At 50.9% G+C, this 17545-nt stretch overlaps 4 protein-coding genes across 4 annotated transcripts; 3 read left to right on the top strand and 1 right to left on the bottom strand.

Annotated features, from left to right (window-relative positions):
* Window positions 1–4877: 4877 nt before the first annotated feature.
* On the top strand, window positions 4878–6920 carry COCSUDRAFT_42518 (histone H3 K4-specific methyltransferase SET7/9 N-terminal domain-containing protein; the record flags this gene model as incomplete). Its single annotated transcript, XM_005646620.1, has 4 exons — window positions 4878–5168; window positions 5485–5664; window positions 6156–6398; window positions 6696–6920. 4 exons carry the CDS (start codon window positions 4878–4880, stop codon window positions 6918–6920), a joined length of 939 nt encoding a protein of 312 aa, XP_005646677.1.
* An 818-nt stretch (window positions 6921–7738) lies between these two features.
* On the bottom strand, window positions 7739–11511 carry COCSUDRAFT_42517 (hypothetical protein; the record flags this gene model as incomplete). The annotated part of the gene is made up of 6 exons (XM_005646619.1): window positions 7739–7954; window positions 8598–8732; window positions 9647–9743; window positions 10146–10224; window positions 10564–10772; window positions 11474–11511. The coding sequence occupies 6 exons, from the start codon at window positions 11509–11511 to the stop codon at window positions 7739–7741; spliced, it is 774 nt and encodes a 257-aa protein (XP_005646676.1).
* A 521-nt stretch (window positions 11512–12032) lies between these two features.
* On the top strand, window positions 12033–15182 carry COCSUDRAFT_42516 (hypothetical protein; the record flags this gene model as incomplete). Its single annotated transcript, XM_005646618.1, has 6 exons — window positions 12033–12104; window positions 12332–12392; window positions 12657–12755; window positions 13051–13106; window positions 13310–13450; window positions 13956–15182. 6 exons carry the CDS (start codon window positions 12033–12035, stop codon window positions 15180–15182), a joined length of 1656 nt encoding a protein of 551 aa, XP_005646675.1.
* Window positions 15183–15253: 71 nt separating this feature from the next.
* Window positions 15254–16152, top strand: COCSUDRAFT_33438 (hypothetical protein). The gene has a single exon (XM_005646617.1). It carries the CDS (start codon window positions 15378–15380, stop codon window positions 15882–15884), a length of 507 nt encoding a protein of 168 aa, XP_005646674.1. The 5' UTR covers window positions 15254–15377; the 3' UTR covers window positions 15885–16152.
* Window positions 16153–17545: the final 1393 nt, after the last annotated feature.

The raw sequence follows: 17545 nt of genomic DNA, 5'->3' as shown, positions 1-17545 counted from the left end.
TGTTAGACAGTCAACACGGCAGGAATGATATGTGTTTTCTAGCTCTGACATGCAAAGGCCAAGTGGTCGGATACACTAGATGCAAATTTGGTCTACACAATATGACCAGTCACTAGAAAGGAAAGTATGCTATTGATACAAGCAATACCACTTAACATTGCAGATGATCACCTCAGATCTTAAAGAATTCGTCTTGGAACCAGTTGCTGAGCTGGCCTTGCCATATAGTCTTGGAACTCGGCGATGTCCAGTGCGGACCATGATCATATGTATGCAGCAATATGGAATCCACTGCCTGCAAAAGCACCTGCAATGTATCGCAACCAAGCTTCACAGGGACACCACCACAATCCTGGAGTTCCCACGACAGCTGAATACTCTCTGCTAGACCATTCTAATTTGCTGCTCATTGGCAACAGGTCATTTGCACGTTAACTCGAACAATGACTGATACGCGCCATATCTATGTGCATTGGACAGAATAGTTCATACTGGTTGATATCCTGAACAGAAATTTTGTGGTGTTTGCACAAACACAGAGGTTCGTACAACGACAACGCTAAATAGGGGATCGCACCGCCCTTTGAGTTGCAATATAATGTGTACAGCTACTTTAGGTTACCCTCAAGATCGGCGACGCTTTGAAATATCCTTGCACCTGCAATACTTGAAACGTGAGTTTGATGCCAGCACAATAAATTGCAAGCGTAGTCTACAACGGATCCCACTTACTATCACAGCGATTTGTACGTTAAATTTTATCCCGTAAGAGGTTCCAGAAACCGATCCATCGATGACACATACCTGCGTGCTGTTTGCCGGGTGGACTGAACCCTGGACTGTAAACTGCCAGTGGCGCTGATCGCAGTGTCGGAGTGCCCGCCCACGTTAAGCTTACTGCACAGCGCAGTAGACCTCGAAATGAGAGAGACAAGAGGTTGGTAGTACGAGGATAAGAAGTAGACTGCTCAGCTTGCGCAAATTAGAACCCTACCTCCAGCGTACGACAATCTGGAGAAGCGCAACAACACCGACTCCGCTCGCGAAAATTGTGTAGCTAAAACATCGGTACTTGTTGAAGATATGATGCCACGGATCTGTATCCAATTTGTCTTTGAAGAAACCAGTTGCACAAGTGCGCGGATAGATGTAACCCTCACAGTTACTAACTGGCAGGTCGGCAGATCTTCAGCGGTGTTAGACCAGAAGTTGCTTGCAGCCTTCGCAGGACGTCATAACTGGAACATCCTCACAAACAATCTCCGAAAGAAATATTCTTGATATCTTCCTACGCTGCTGTTGCGCGTCCATATGTTCCGACTGCAGCACCTCGCCGTTGTTCTGCTCATCGTACTGGGTATGACGGAACGGAATCCGAGACGTTCCTTCTTATTTCTGTGGCTTTATCATATGCAAATGAAATTTTTGATGTACGAATCTGCAGCAGTGCATATCTTCTAGAATGCGCTTGTACTTTGGTGCACCTGTTTATGCAATCCTTCATGGTGCCGCAGGGTTGATTGCCACGGCATCCTTGCAGCCCCTCACTGTCATCGGTAAATCTTTACATTGTCATCTCTGCATTTTTTGTTGCAAATGACATCATCTGGTTCCAATGAGTCTAATTTAAAAGATTGAGCTTCCTCCAGCACTGCCAGAAATCCTTGTGGACCAGGCAGTCTGTCACCATCGGCCATACGATAAACCAATACACTGGTCCTGTTATGTTCTGGCGCTCACAGCACGCCATGTTTGCACGTAGGTGCGGCTTGTGGACCGAGGCTTGCTGTCTGCCCCAGACCCAGCTGTTGCAGCCCTGATGGGATAGGCCCAGGTATATGCGAAATGGGAGTCTACTGCCCTTATGGAAACATAGATCCATAGCACTGTACCCCAAGCAATACTGGCGTGCGGGCTTGACCTCTACAAGGGGTGTCAAATCAGTTATTTTGCAGAAACAATGTGGTTGACTGCTCAAGGCAGTCTGAACAAACTACGAGCCAGTTTATTGAGGTGCACAATCAGAAAGAAAATATGACGGTGATATCTCCCAAAATCCCCAATCAGCCGGCAATCATGATGGCTCAAGCTGTCGACACGGTCTGTGAGACAGTGAACAACATTTACAGGCCACATCAGCTGAAGTTGTGCTAACCAGTATTTCTTGATGCTCTGCTTCAATATGCTGCTTGACAGGACAAACGGAGAATGCAAGATACTGAAGACAGGTCAATCAGATTTTGGAGATGGCATTAGCAATTAGATGACTAGGTCTAGCAAGACCCTTGACAAAAACTTCAGGCCAACTTACACGGCGTACAGGACGCAAGGCTGAAATGACTGGGCGGGGAGCGTTTTGGCCCATCCAGGCCCGAATTATAGGTTCTGAGTACTCCGGTGGTGACGGCTTGCACGGACCATTTTGACAAGTGCTCCCAGCTGCACATTCTCACTTTGCTTAATTAAACAGATGATTTGGTGGCAGTGACGAACACATGCTATGGTCGTTGAATATTGATCTTTAGCATGCATGACTCGTGATGATTCCGAGGGCCGCAGATGTTCTGGTGGCCCTGTCAATGCGCTTTTCATGCACGCCGTCATCATTCCTTCTCTGAGAACAATTATCATGCAAATTTGTAAATCTGAATTGCTTGGGCAATTGGCTTTGTGACTGCTGTCAAGCAAATAATCGCTGATGGCATGCATTTCTTGCCACGTTCCTACACTGTACACTGTGACGGTAATTCGCAGAAATAGTTCGCTCAGTGAGAGCATGATAAGTGTGATTCTTCTGCCATGCTGTCAACTGGTCTCAAGGCACGTTGTGAAGGCTTGCACTGGAAGATTTGACTGCGGTGTCATATCATTGGGCCACTTCTTGCACATTTGCTGCAATGCAGGCGTATTTTCCTGTACAGCAGGCACACAGCATCGCCCCTTGCGTTTTGCGCTGGATGGCGGGCAGATGTTGAGTAAATGGTATGCGGGGTCTTTGCAATTCCCCCTTTGTCACAGGGGAGGTCCCCACAGCTCGGCTCAGGAGCAGCGTAGCCGCCACTTACAGGGCCTCCTGTTGCAAAGGCGGCAGTGAAACACACCACTATAATAACCAGCAGGAGCAGGCCGGCTCACATCCAGTAATTGACCGCCGGCTTCCTCTTATCGGTAGGGTGCAGCCAGGGAACTACCACAGCCACCCCTGTGGCTCCGTGGGCGAAAAGGAAAGCGAGGCTGTTAAAAATCAGGAAGGTTGCTTTTGTGCAGCACAGGCAGCTCTCTCAGAAAGGGTGGGGGCTTCCGGGGGGATCATGAGACTGCAGCCTCCTGCCTTGAGAACCCAACAACCTGCAGACGGTCAAAGTATTAGGAGCTTAAAACGTTCTATAGTTGCCAGCCTATTTACCGCAGCGTTAGCAAACGGCGTGCAAATCTCAACTGCAGGCATATAAGCGTAAGGAGTAAAGAGTGTTTCAGAGGACCGATCCATCACCTTGCACCCGCCATAACGTAGAGCAACGGCTTGCGACGGACGAACGAGAGCTTCTGTGGGGTTCAGAACGGCAGAAGCTTTACTTCATCGGAATATCACACCAGACCCCACAGATGATGGATATGCAGAATGATGCTGCGGAAATATCAGAACAGTATATGCTGCGGCGCAGGCCCACGGCAATGCACCTGCTGGCAGCCGCGGAGGGGATTAACAAATATCAGGGGACTTTGCACTCAGGACAATCTAGAAGCTGCGAGCGACAGGCAATCAAAATTAATTGAAGCATTGAGCGGAATTATTTGATACGAAATTGAGTGTTCGAAGCGCAAGAGAACCCTCAAGACTCCCCGTGTGGCAAGCAAAGTACCCAAGCGTGAAGCAGACGCCTTCTCTCACCTGAGGCACCACAAGGATCCCTACATCATTTGCAGATTGTCGTCTACTAGGAGACAGAAGCAGACAATGGTGTTCAGCAGGTGAGATCTCGCTTACGTGTAGGCCAATCCAAAGGAGTTTGCGTATCGCATATCTCCTCGCCATAAGTCAAGTTTCTGGCAGCTCTGCACTTCTCACAGCCGATCTTCCAGATTTTCATTTCGATCTGACGAAGACGTCGGATAGTTTCTCGTAATAACGATTTATGTTGACATTATAGAGCCGTCCTTGACAGGCGCTTCCTCAAGAAGAAAAAAAGCCTCTCTAAAAGCCTGACTGATTATCTGATCTTGCAGGTTTCTTTTCTCAAGGAAGGCCGCTGCCAAGGAGATGCCAGACAGCTTGCCCGCCCCGCCCCAGTTTGAGCGCAAAGGATGCCACACGGTCAATTTGCTGGAGGTCTGTTCTGCCTCCAAAAGTTCTCTAGGTTGCAGCCAAAGAGAGCACTGTTCAAGGTGCCTATGACTCTCCGACAAAGCTGACAGTCCAAAATATACTGGACACCAGGCGGAAGCAAGCGCCTGAGTGTTGGCGCGTAATGAAACTTCCAACTAACCTGTAATGCAATTTGGCTAGCTCCCTGTGTGCATCTTTGGTTGAACACGGCAAGGGTCTAAGTCCCTTTAGCAGCCTGATCAGAGAGTGCAGTGCAGAATCACATACTCTGTCTGCTGGTCCGCTTCCGTAGCCTTGGCATTGAATCTTTCTAGATGCAGGCTTTTTCCTGTTGGTTTGTGCTGGTTCTTGTCCCTGACGAGTAGCAGGCACAACACCAAGAATCTTGCACAACAGGGAAAATATGAAATAGTGTTAGATTGGCTGTTTCAGGGTGAAGTCATTTCATCTACTGTCGCTGACTTTAGCCTTATGAATGATACAGCCTCTTGAGGGTTCCTACCCCTGCTGGGTCATCGAAGAGGATTCCAAGGCGGAAGCTGCGCACAGCATGCTGGAAGCTGCCCGGAAGCTGCATGCAGCCGCACAAAAGGCAGCCGTGCACGAGTCAACCAGGGTGACCAGAGATGACTCACCTCTGCTGGACACAAAGAGCACAGAGGGCAAGAATACAGCTGATGCCAGCGCTGGCGGTGAGAAGCCAGAGGAAGCTGGGCAGGAGGAGAAACCAGGAGAAGCTGGGGAAGCTGGCGGGAAAGAAGCATCGGCTGAGGTGCAAGACGAGGTAACGCAAGGAGAGCAGCTGTGCGCAAATGGCGGCGCTTATATCGGAGGCTTCAAGGTGCGGCAGCAGATTCCGCCATTGTTTGCGCCATTTTTTACTGTGCCCAACAGCTTTTGCAGATGTGCTACATGGTTGAGCTGTGGAGGGCTCTTTCCACTGTCCTAAGCTACCGCCTTGTGCAGCATTCCACCCACAGTGGCATAGAATGCATGCATGCCTTTGAAGCGTGCTCTGCTCAGCTGACCAGCAAGCCCATTCCAGCATTTCTTGACAAAACTTGCTGACGAAAAGCCAGTGCAACTTAGGCAGCATGCACATGAACATGCCCAGGCCTGCAAAAAAGGTAAGTTTATTTCCTGAAATGTGGGTGCAGGGTGGAAAGAGGCATGGCATCGGAATCTGCCGGCAGGTAAATGACTACAGCTATGAGGGCGAGTGGGCAAACGACCAGATCTGCGGCCAGGGCCGGGAGACTTACCCAAATGGAGACTCCTATGAAGGCGGCTTCCTGAGTGGCATGCGGCACGGCTTTGGCTGCTACCGGACCGAAAAGGTGATGTTTCTTTTCTTGCTAGCATCAACAACCCTGCCCAACATTGGTTAGCCCCAGTCTTTTTGTTCTGAAACCTGGTGAGTCCTTGAATACACAGCACGGCAAGTATCTTGGTTGCAGCAGCGGCCGCTGCAATACTACAAATCTTCTGCACACAGCATAAAGCATCTATGGCCCAAAATTACACTAGGCTGCAGACCTTTGTAGGCACTGCAGATGCGGCTGCAGAAGCCCCGCGTGTATGCCATATGGCCTTCGACTTTGGGATTGCTGACCTGCGATCATGGCGATCATTGCGCACGTGTTGAGTGCAATTAGGATGCTTGGGAATGCTCTCATTTGTCACAGGCACTGCTTGCTCTGCCGTGGTAATTGTTGAGAAGCACCATATCCCAGACATCCAGAGCTCATGCTGTAATATGCCAGAAGGCGCCACCTAAATGTGCACGAATATGTATCAGTAATTCGACTGAAGGCTGTGTCATGCGCAGGATGTGGTGTACACTGGACAGTGGAAGCAGAACATGAAAGAGGGTTTGGGGGAGATGAACTATTCCGGCGGAGGTTTCTACTGGGGTAATTTTGCGAGCGACAAGCCAAACGGCCGCGGCAGCTACCGCTACGGCGACGGCAGCGCGGCTACGGGCACGTTCCGTAACGGGCTGCTGCATGGAGCAGGGTCCGTAGACTTCCCGGACGGCAGCGCATACACTGGAAGCATTATCCCAGGTGTGGTATCACTTTCCTATTTTCCTGGTCATGGGGCATTTTGGCAACATTAATTTACTGGAGACTCTGTACTTTGTCTATGCATGCACTCACTGTGCGCGCTGGACAGAGGCCACCTGCCATGCAGCTGATCAACTCTAAAGTTATTGCAAAACACTTGGTTGCTTCCTTCTGCTTTACATGCCAGACTTCGGATGTGGCGTGCTACCTGATTGACTTGACGGAGTGAGTCACTCACTCACACAAAACATGACTAATCGAGCAGAAATGACTGATCAACCAACTGATTGACTGGCTGACAGGGGGATTTCCACGATCTGGGGGCACTGAGATATACAAACTGGGCGACTTACATTGGGAAATTTGAGAAAGGGTTGCGGCACGGCCGGGGGATTATGACGACAGCAAAGGGCACGGTCTACAATGGAGAGTGGCGCAGGGGCGAACTCAACCGCAACAGCTGCACAACCGTTGTTTCAAAGAAGGGCCCGGCAACAGGGTCAATTGCTATGACTGCAGCCGCATAGACGAATTTCCTCGTGCCTGAGTAGTTAGCTCCTGAGTAATTAGCTTGCACTCTTGAGAAAACAGTGCACATCTCTTGTCGCACAGAATGGTACAGCCAAAAAGCATGCTGGCTTTTACTGCAGCAGCTGCAAGGTAGCTGCTGCATTAAAGCGGTGTTACATGGGGCCAGTTGCTGTGTCTGCAGCTGCTTCAGATTGCAATCTTACACTGTGCAAACAGCGGTGAAGGCAGCTTGATGCATGCGGTTCCATGTGCCCGAGCAGTGGCTTTTCTCAATTGTTTTCATCATTATGACTTTCTCGCCGTGGCCTTGAAATGCTGGTTCTTTGTGACTGAAAAAGGTAAAGGGCGCTTGCGTCTACTGGTACACGTTATACCGAGCTTGATGCCACAGGACTACATTGGCAAGATGTTATTTGCTGTTGAGTACTGGTGCAAAGAGAAGCAGCTCAGATGAGAGAGGCAGCTTCTGACAATTGTAAACATTCACCTGCATTTTCTGTTAGTTGCAAGGCAGTACGCTGTGTTTTGGGGGCATGCACAAGCAGGACCCTTCCTCGTTTTGGGTGCCCTTTCTCAGCATCACAGCCAAGCCAGTAAATGTCTGACAAACCCCTTACTTACCTGAAAAATGCTGTACCAGAACAGAGACCAAAAATAAATGAAACCCCTGCAGCATCTGAGTTTGTACTAGCAAACAGGCTGTCAGCTATAGGCATCAGATCTTCAGAATTTATACAAAAATTTGCAAATGCCTAGCAGCAGTATACGCAATCTCGTACCTTCTCGATAGCTAGTGCATACAAAAACAGTGCCATCAGACAGCAGCCTGGACACAGTGAGTCCGTTTGTACAAATGGGGCTTTTTTCCGAAGAAAAACATATTCAGGTTCTCGGCAGCTCCCAGGCTGTAGGGCGCCGGCGGGGCGTTCCCTTTCCTCAACTCCCTCAGCAGCGATCCAAGCCCCTTGGCAGTCAGACCAAACTGCGCCGGGCCCTTGTAGCTGTCATAGTAAGGCTTCAAATATTCCACCTGCGGCAGCATGCATGCAACTCCAGATTAGCTCTTGTGTACGTGGGTTTTTCTCGACCAGAAGCTGTGCTGTTTCTGCAAGCACTCAACTCCTGCAATGGCTTCCTGAATACTGAGCGACAGTGAACATATGAGGATGATACGCGTTACTATTCAAATCAAGTGTCTCTGATCATTTCCTTGAGGCGTGACACATTAGTACGTCCAGCAGAGACAGCAGTGCCGGCTGTAACCGTTGGTGACCTCTCTGTTCTCGTGCACGGGATTTTTATATTATGCCAGTGCAGCAAGAATGTACGAAGGTGCACTAAGAGATTATGCGCAAGCAGAGCCATGCAGCTAGCTATTGAGTGCCTTCTGAATGTCAATTAGGAGAAAGTACTCGGAGCAATTTGGTCCTGCACCACCATGTTTGCAAGCAATTTTGGGCCAGAGCAGTATTTGGATTGCCAAAGTTTTGACGGAATTTAGACATATGAGAAGGTTGTGATATGAAGAGGGGCAGTGACAGACTGCCTACAAGACCAACAAGGTGGCCCTGAGGTGGCTCCCAGAAGGTCTCTAAATTGTAGTAACTATTGTCATTGATATTACTCCCTGCCTGCCAACCTTAAAATGCCTCTGTACACCAAATGGGGCACACCTTGGCTCCCTTGCAGATCTCAAAGCTGGTGCGCCCGCTGGCGGCCAGATAGCCATGCAGCAGAGCCAGCCCGGCAAAAAAGTTGAACAGCGGCACCAGCCCCAGAGCCGCTGCCACCAGCAGCCAGCAGGCAGCCTGCACACAGCACAGGAGATGCTTAACCGCATTTCCGACTCTCCTGCTCAAGTGCAGGCATAGTTGCACCATTCGGTCAGAACACTTTTTGGGGACAGTATATACGGCCAAATATACGGTCATACGGTATAATAAATACGGAAAACGGTCACAAAAGGCCTATTTTGGCCCAAAACACCGAATATACGACCGAATATTCACCGTATGAAGAATGGCCGAATCCGTATGGTGCAACTATGAGTGCAGGTGATGGTACCATGTCCTTTCTTTCAATACTCAAATGATTGTGGTGCCTCATTGACCGAGCCAGGCTTGCCTTTTGCAAATACCTGCTCTAAGTACTGTAATAGGGAACCCCACCTGGAGGTCATCCGGTTGCTAAAGGCCAGAAAATTACACGTAGAAAGATCACTCCTAGGATTCTTTGTGTTTAGAACTACCCAAGCCCTTCACCCTAATCCATAAGAGATATGAACATCTAAAAATCAGAGGTGACAGCCCATCACAGCAGGGCTGTATGGCAAAGAGTTCAATGAACCAATACTGGTGAAATCAAGGAACGAAAAGAATATGAACAGATCTTTTAAAAAGAGTGAGGTCTCTAAACTGGACTTTTGTCGCACACATGTTCTAGCCAATCAAGGCTCAAAATCCCTCCCAGCAGTGATTGACTATGGGCATCTTTCTCAAGACCTCCTCCTGCAGTATTTTTGGCGGCCATGACGAGCTGTTATTCCAAATAGCGCAGAAAGCACCTCCTTGCACTTTCCCGATTGACTTTCTCTACCAAATACCTGTCCCGGACCGGTTTTCCCTTACAAGCATCTATAAGCATTATGATGTCAGGCGATGACAGTGATTTTGATTTTGATTTTGATTTTGATTTTGAGACGTTGAAGGGGAATAGGGCTCACCGTCTCAGGTCTGCTGCCGTAGAGGCATGGAATGACTGCATCCAGAGCTACGGTCCAAGCCCACGCTATCAGAAAAGCCTGGAAGGCACAGTAGAACCTGCACAAGCCCAACAAGGCAATCTCACAGCTGATGAAAGACGTCTAGATTATGATGTCTCAAACAATTTTTACTTCTAAATGCCTGCAACAGAGCATGACACGCAAAGCCTCTGGGCTGCGCCTCTGTGTATCCTGGGAAGACCAGTGCTGACATGATCAGATGCTTGTAGGCGTTTCCAGGACTGACACCCATGCCGGCAGAAATGACTTTAGCCAGAGGTGAAGTTGAGTCCATAATTATTAAGAGGAAGCGATGCTGGCATGACCAGATGCATGCATGAGTGTCCTAGGCAGTAATGCCACCAGAGATGGGTCAAGGCAGAGGTGAGATACATGCATGGCAGGTGATCAGGCTCAGAGTATGCAATTTGCCAAGGGGACATCAGGAATTCGCACACACCAGAACAGGCTGTGGTTGAGGTCTCCTACAGAGGTGGCAATCAGCGGGCAGAAGTGATCAAACTTGGCAACGCACTGACCTGCAGAACAGCATTTGCACCTCAGCCCTGTGTCAACCAACTATCCCATCCCTCTACCTGAATCTTCTGCTGACATGTATGCAATCCTTTTCAATGTCTAAGGATTGCACATTCATCAAATGCAATGAGAAGTCTGTGCGCAGGCAAGAAATGGAGTCGGGATTGCAGCGTTTCAGAGCTGATCTTTGCTTATCACAACTGGCGGTGACAGGTGCTTGTGTGCTTTCACACAATTTCACATGCGCCTACTTGTAAGGCTCTACTGACCGGATACGACAACCCTTTCATGCTCATTTCATTTTTGACTGCAAGACTGATGATCAGCACATGGGGACGCACCCGTGTTGAAGTCATGCCTGGAGCGCTCAGGGGGGTATGCGCCGCAATGGGGGCACTTGTGCCGTGGCATTCCCTCCTCCACCCCAGGGCCACCCCCTGGTTTGACCCAGCCGGGGTCAGAGCGGTACAGGCGCCTGAACAGGAACGCATGCAGCCCCAGGCTGGCGGTGACTAACGCCACGTAGGCACGATCCCATGTTATAAGTGTGCTGCCAGGCGACAATGCACCTGCATATATTAATTGAAAATTCTATTCAATCTTCCGCCCTTGATAATCCCACCCCACTATGTGTGTCTGCATACTACTACTATTTAGGTATATAATCAAAGCAGCCGCAACTCACGCTGGAAAACAAAGAGGCCTTGCCTTCTGGAGAAATCTGGAACAGGTATTTAATCACGAAGGTCTCTGAGAGAGAAATCATCAACTGCATCCTTGGGGAGGATTGAATGGGTGTGGCAAAGGGGTGGTTGAATACCTGTTGCATGCCGTGACAGGTCAGAGTCTGAGAGGAGGAGAAGGGCCAAGAGGCAGCCATGGGCAAGAATAAAGATCCATACTGAGCGATCAATGCCACATGCCTTCCATCCCCTAGCTGCCTTCAAGACATCCTGTGACACAGCACAGACAAACATCTTGCGCAGCCTCAGCAGTACAAGCAGTACATATGCCGCTGCTTTGGCAATTTTGTGTTCAGGGTTACATTGATTGTTCCGCTCTTGCAGGATGTTCTTAGGTGAGCAAAGGCAGTTGCATGCAGGAACATCAGTCTTGGTTCAGCAGGGATCTTGCCTTCGGTGGCACATCTCTGAGGGTCTGGTGCTCCAACCTGTCAGATGAAAGAGGATCATGTGAGCCACATAATGAGAACCGTATAAATGCTGGAATGTATGTAGTATAAACTCGCACCCTGCGTCAGTCAGAGGCGAGGGGCCGATCTGAGCCATCGAGACATAAGGAGATGCTGATGCGGGACTATGGCTGTAATTTGAGCTAGTACTAATCGATCCAGGCCATTTACTGCGACACAATCGGTTAATCGCCACAGCATTCACGCAGGAGGTCAGCTGCTAGGGCGCCTTGGCCACAAGTTTAAGAAGTAAATTTAGAAGCAGTCACTCGTCGTGACGCTGGCCCGCACGGACATGACATGACAACGATCACGAAAACAAACATTCATCCACAGCTGTCCTTCAAGTCCTGAATCCCTCCAGATCAAGTAAAAATTGTGTAAAACTTGTGATTCCCGCTATTAAAAGGGAACGCCGGATGACAGGTTTTTCACTTTTTCTCGTGTCATGATGCGATCAATCTTCGTGATTGACAAAAACTGTATGACGCCACACACCTCCGATAGTTGCGTGAGATTCCGAACCAAGCTTGCAGTTGTGCTGAACAGAGAATTGTTATGGTGAGAGAGGTAGTAGACCTTGACTGAGGTTGTAAAAGGTCTATTGAGGACCGAGGGATGGACACTACACAGGCCCTAGACTGGGGCCCCGAGGACATTGCCGACGATGAACAAGAAGAAGCTATCCAGGTCGGTCCTACTATGGAACTCTCAGCATGGAACCACGCGGGTGTTGGACTTGTAATGTCTTCTTTTATGATGGTCCAATGCCAGGCTCCTGGCGAGCACCACAGTGCCTAGATTTCCCAAACGGCAACTTGCATGCCCATGTAGTGTCATGCAGGGGTCTACTCCGCCTTTACAGCCATGGCACTCAGTAGATCTTGTTTTGACCTTGTTGTTGCCATGGGTTGCAGGTTGGGAGCCTCAGAATGTCGTATCCCGAAGGGCAGTCAGAGCTGCATCCACTTCACACAGGTAGGGTCTTTGCAAGCTTACATTTATACAGATGGGATGGCAACGACTGCCTATATTTGGTCTTGGCGGGAACGTGATTATGCTATCGATGCCATCCCCGATCCTTCCTTCCTGGTGCACCCGTATTGTGTGGAACTTGCAGCAAGAGATTTTCCGTGTCTTTCAGTGTTTCGAGATTGAGCGTTACGCTAGCACAGAATTGGTGATGATCGCGTGCTGCTCCGGCGGAGTGTTACTACTGTTGACTTTTTCTGCATACTACAGGGCAAAACATTGTGGGGCGTCGCGGCAGTCAGCCCCAAAAGGACGATGAGCGGCTCGAACGGTGGCGCGGGGAATACAGTAGAAATGGCACTGTGAGCGGTGAGACGGCATCCCGACTTCCTGATGCTGGGACACACAGTCTTTTCTCCTTTTCATGATCGATCCTTCCATCGCCAGCTAATCATTTACTGCTGATTTGCAGGACTTTTTTTGGACAGCAGTTTGATATCGTCTCCACATGCCATCATTTGTAAGTTTTCCCAGCGTCACTGTCAATACGATTCTATATTCTGTGCCACTCAGCAACTGCAGCGAACTATCTTATTCGAGAAACGTGGACTGAAACCTATAATAATTCTTCAAGCCAGTATTCTAAAGGTGCCATCGCGCGCAGATGTCGAGAAGGGAGGGGAGCTGTGTTTTGTCAAGGACATGAACAGCAAAAACAAGGTGAGGCATCGACGTCCCATCCCCATCCCCGGCTGCGTATCTTTGTACTTGCATGGCAATCTTGTACCTTGTGCTGTGCAATAAGATGAGGTTGCTATTTGCAAAACATCATTCCCCTTTGTCAGGTCTGCCAAGGCCGCTCAAATGACTCCTCATAAAACTGCAACCTTGTCCAGTTCTCGTCACCTTCAATTGTGATGCAGACGTTCCTAGAGCGGGGAAGCAGCCTGTTGAGGCTGCAATCGGGGGACCGATATTCCATCAACAACGGGGACACGCTCAGATTTGGCAATGTCAGCTGCCAAATGGATGTGGACCAAGCTGCTGCCGCGCTGAATGCCCAGGTGTGACACCTGGCATCCTTCGCATTCCTCCCTTCACTGAAATGTGTCCCTTATGTGATCTCTTGCTTGCTTCTGATGCCCAAACTAGTGACATGTACAGCAGAAGCAGCGAATACCTCTTGCTGTGCTTGAAAGCTGCTCATGCACAGTAGATTGTCATTTGAATCTGTTAGATCAGCCGTCAGAGATCTTGTTTGGATCATGTCCTGCAGGGTCAGGCACAGGGAGAGCGAGCTCAGGGGCCAAGCACGGGATTGCCTGCCCAAGATGCGACTCAGGTGTGTTCTATCACCAGCTGTGCCAGACTGCACGAGTGCGCAATGCCATTCCTTTGTAAACATTTCCTGACATCCGCTGCAGTTTCTTTTCATGATTTTCAGATTGTGCCTGACATCTTCTCAAAAGGATTTGCTATACAATGAGGGCAGAAAGCATGCAGATTGGCAATGTCCTTCGAAGTGACATATTTGTCAGGTGCTGACTGGATGTCTGGTTGCCTGATCAGGCGTACATGAGCATCGGTGATGCGATGGAAGAAGAGGGCGGGGAGGGGGCAGCGGCGGCGGAGGCCGGGGCGGCGGCGGCGGTCGGCGAGGAAGCTGCAGGAAGCCGCGGTGTAGCTGCCGAGCAGGTGCGGCGCCCCTCCCGCCCGCTGCCCCCGCATGCCGCCCCGCGGCCCCCCTCCATACCCCCCGCTCCCACCACCGCCCACCACCGCAGTCCCCCTGATCTCCACCGCCAGTCCCCCACCCAAGCCTGGACCGCCTTCCAAGACAGCGCAGCCGCCGCCCCTCAGCGTTCCCACAGCGCATTAATTCCCCCTGTCAGCGCTCTGTCAGAGGGCATTCCTCGCCCCGCGCGCTCGGCGAACAAAGGGTTATCAATCGACTCGGTGTCGCCGTTTTCGGCCTTCGCTGGAGGGGACGCCCCCGGGGACGACCCGAGCCAAAACTGGCCGCAGCCGCGCCCTGGCCTCGCGGCGTTGACTCCCTCGCCCTTCGGCGCCGCTGCTGCGCGGCAGCCGTCGATGCAGCGCGCGGGCTCGATACAGAAAGTTGGTTCGCTCCACGACTGGGCCGCCTTCCGTCGCAGCTCCGCCGAGCGGCTGCCGAGCCTGCAGGACTGGATCATGCCGAATCTCGGTTCCAGCCCGGTCTCCCAACGTTGTTCCCTCCCCTTCGATGCGCCGATCCCGGAGGCGTTCGTGCCGACCGACGCCGCGCTTGGCTCGAGCCTCTTCTGTTCCGAGGCGCTGCCGCAGCCCAAGCTCGCGCTCAGCCGGCCCAAGGGCATTCCCCCGAGCCGCCACCCGCTGCACCGCGCAAATTTAATGCCAAACAACGAGAGCAGCGCCGACGAGTTGTCGGTGCCGGGCACGTCGCCGGGCCCGGCGTGGCAGCTGCGCGCGCCGCGGTCGCCGGCGCGCGGCGAGTCCGGCCGGCCCCAGCACGCAGCGCGCTCGCCGCCGGCCGGCGCCGGCCGCGCCGCCTCGGCCTCGCCCAAGCGCGTGCGCAGCTCTGAGGAGTCGGAGGGTATCTTCGTCGGCTCCTTTGACGACGAGGCGCAGCCGCAGAAGTCCCCCCGGCTCTGCCGGCAGCTGCCGGTGGCGCGCGCCGGCTCGCCGTCTCGCGGCGAGGCCGATGCCGGCCCCGGCTTTGCGGATTTCCACGCCGTGATGGACTCGCTCTGGGGCAACAAGGGGGTGCAGCCTGAGAGCACGCCGGTGGGCTGATTGCAGCCCTCGATACAATCTCCTGCTGTGTACTGCAAATCTCAGCCTGCAGAGGCTCAAAACAAGGAACAAAAACTACCGAGCGCACTTTTCAGGCCGGACCTCAAGCACTGCAATGGCATCATTTAGGGCGCTACGACGTTGTCGAGGGTAAAAAGTAAGATGAGTTTTGCAGATCAATTCTGCTGAGGGCGAATGAATGCCCAACAGTGCTTTCATGACAGGGCAGCCTACGTGGCTCCATTTTGGGCAGGGCATGTTCACCATGCTCACAGCAACTTTGCAAATGCTTTCTCACCCCGGCTGCTTGAAAAGCAGTCCTGTTTTTCTAGTTTCCACTATGACATGGAACGCAATTGCACTTGTTGTTTCATGGGGGTTGGGAGCATTGTCTCTGGGGAAGTTTCAGGTCGGCACATTTCAGGTATCATCATCATCACACAGTGTTTAGTTCTGGGGAGAAAGTTCGCCACTGTCTTACACAGTGGCATCTGTTGCAGCGTTTGCTGGGTGTTGTGTGGGATCCTTACCAGTCCTCACCTCGTGAAATTAGCTGCACAAGCAGAGAACTGGGGTCTTGTTTCGGGAAAGCTCGCTGCAAAGATCAGAGCAGCTAGCGGATGCTGTGCTGTGGGCTTGACAGGTACTTCAATGTCCAATTTACATGCTGCTGTCAGCAGTCACCTGCTGTTTGGCAATTAGACCTCAATTGCAACTGTGCTCTCGATAGAACAAGGGCGCTAAACTATATTCAGATTTAGATTTTGTCCTCTCTGTACTCAAGTAGGACTTGCCTGTGATCCAAAGAACTGGCAAGAATGTGGAATGTATATTCTGCACGACTATAGGGGCTGGTTTAGTTGCTCTGATATACCGATACTTGATATACCAAGTCTCACGCTTTAAGGCCAACCTCCTTCTGTAGATATATCCCCCCTTGGGTTTTGAACTGAAATAAAGGTTGTAGTTGAAAGCACCAATACAAGCCTTCAACGGGTCAAAGCATGTGTCTTCTGTTGGAATGATAGGGATTGTATGTTGTTTTCAAAGCAAGGCGGGTGTCCTTATGGCTTCTATGTACATGTGGGAATAATCTTGACGCTATTGCAAGTGACATGTGCAAGTCAATGTTGCGATCATTGACCCCCTTTATATTGTGTGCCTCTGGAAAATTTGGAAATAAGGTCTACTGCTCGGTCCCTTGCAGTCCGATTTCAGCCCTTGTCTGACAGGGGTTACTAAAGACTGCTAAATACTGCTCAGTACTCTTTGGTAACCTCTGCCGTGGCACCAAACAATTCTGCTGGTAGCAGTTGCCAGATATCTGAACATACTGCAGTTGCTGTTGGCAGTCATTCAAGTCTCGCCGCTCCAACCAAACCAAAACTCCTCTGACCCCAAGCCTTGAGGCATGTTCCTTGATTCGCATACTTGAACTTTGCTGTGTGGTTCCTAATTATACATTAAAATAATCACGGTAGTTCAACAACCAACTTACACGCTCATCATTTGAGTATCTAACAACCAGCGCATAGATTGTCCTTCCGAACACGTGTTGTCACTGCGCATGCACATGAGCACCACTTTCTAATTGAAGTCTGAGGTGGTATTTTTACGAATTAGTACTGAAGAGTGTGATTGCACTGCAGCCGGCGATTTTTCTGCCAACCCAAGTGGAGCTGCCAGCGCCGGAGGCAGGACTCACCGGCACCGAAGAAGCTGCAGCTGTAGGTCCCGAAGCCATGCACGGTGAGCACTTGCACACGTATTAATATAATTTGATATTAGCCATGCCATGTGTGTCTTTTCAGCTTGACAGACAATGCGAGAGTCTCTCTTCTGCTATCTCACTAAGCATTCAAGTGAGAAGAGGCTACCTGTCTGCTGCCTGGGAGCTTTTGCTCCCATGCTGGTCTCATGTACCTCCCTGTTCTTTCTGTTTCGTGTTCTCTGTCCCCCATTTTGGATCTTATGCTGCGGCCCTCCTATGTCCTGCTCATATATCAGAAGTTTGAATATATTGAGGCTGAATGCAAGAATTGTGAAGGGGCATGAATGGATTTTTTGGCCAGCAGGCGGTCCTGGTTTGGCGGCGGGTCCCCCGGGAAGGTCCCCCACACGATCCGCGACTACGGGCGACGGTGGCGGCGGTCCCCCCAGCCGGTCCCCCACGCGCTCCAGAACCACGGGGAACCTGGGCCTTGACTACGATGAAGGCGACAGCATCTGGCTGCCCCCACTCTCAGGTGCTCATTTTTTGAGTCGGCACATCTTCGCAGTGAGCATTCTTGCATGTGATGGCGTCCTCAGCAAGAAGCGCCGGGCTTGCACCTGAGTCCGCCATGCTTTGAAGTGTTTGCCAC

The sequence above is a fragment of the Coccomyxa subellipsoidea genome (assembly GCF_000258705.1).
Source record: "Coccomyxa subellipsoidea C-169, whole genome shotgun sequence".
Lineage (NCBI taxonomy): Eukaryota > Viridiplantae > Chlorophyta > Trebouxiophyceae > Coccomyxaceae > Coccomyxa > Coccomyxa subellipsoidea.
This window is presented reverse-complemented; position numbering and strand designations above follow the sequence as displayed.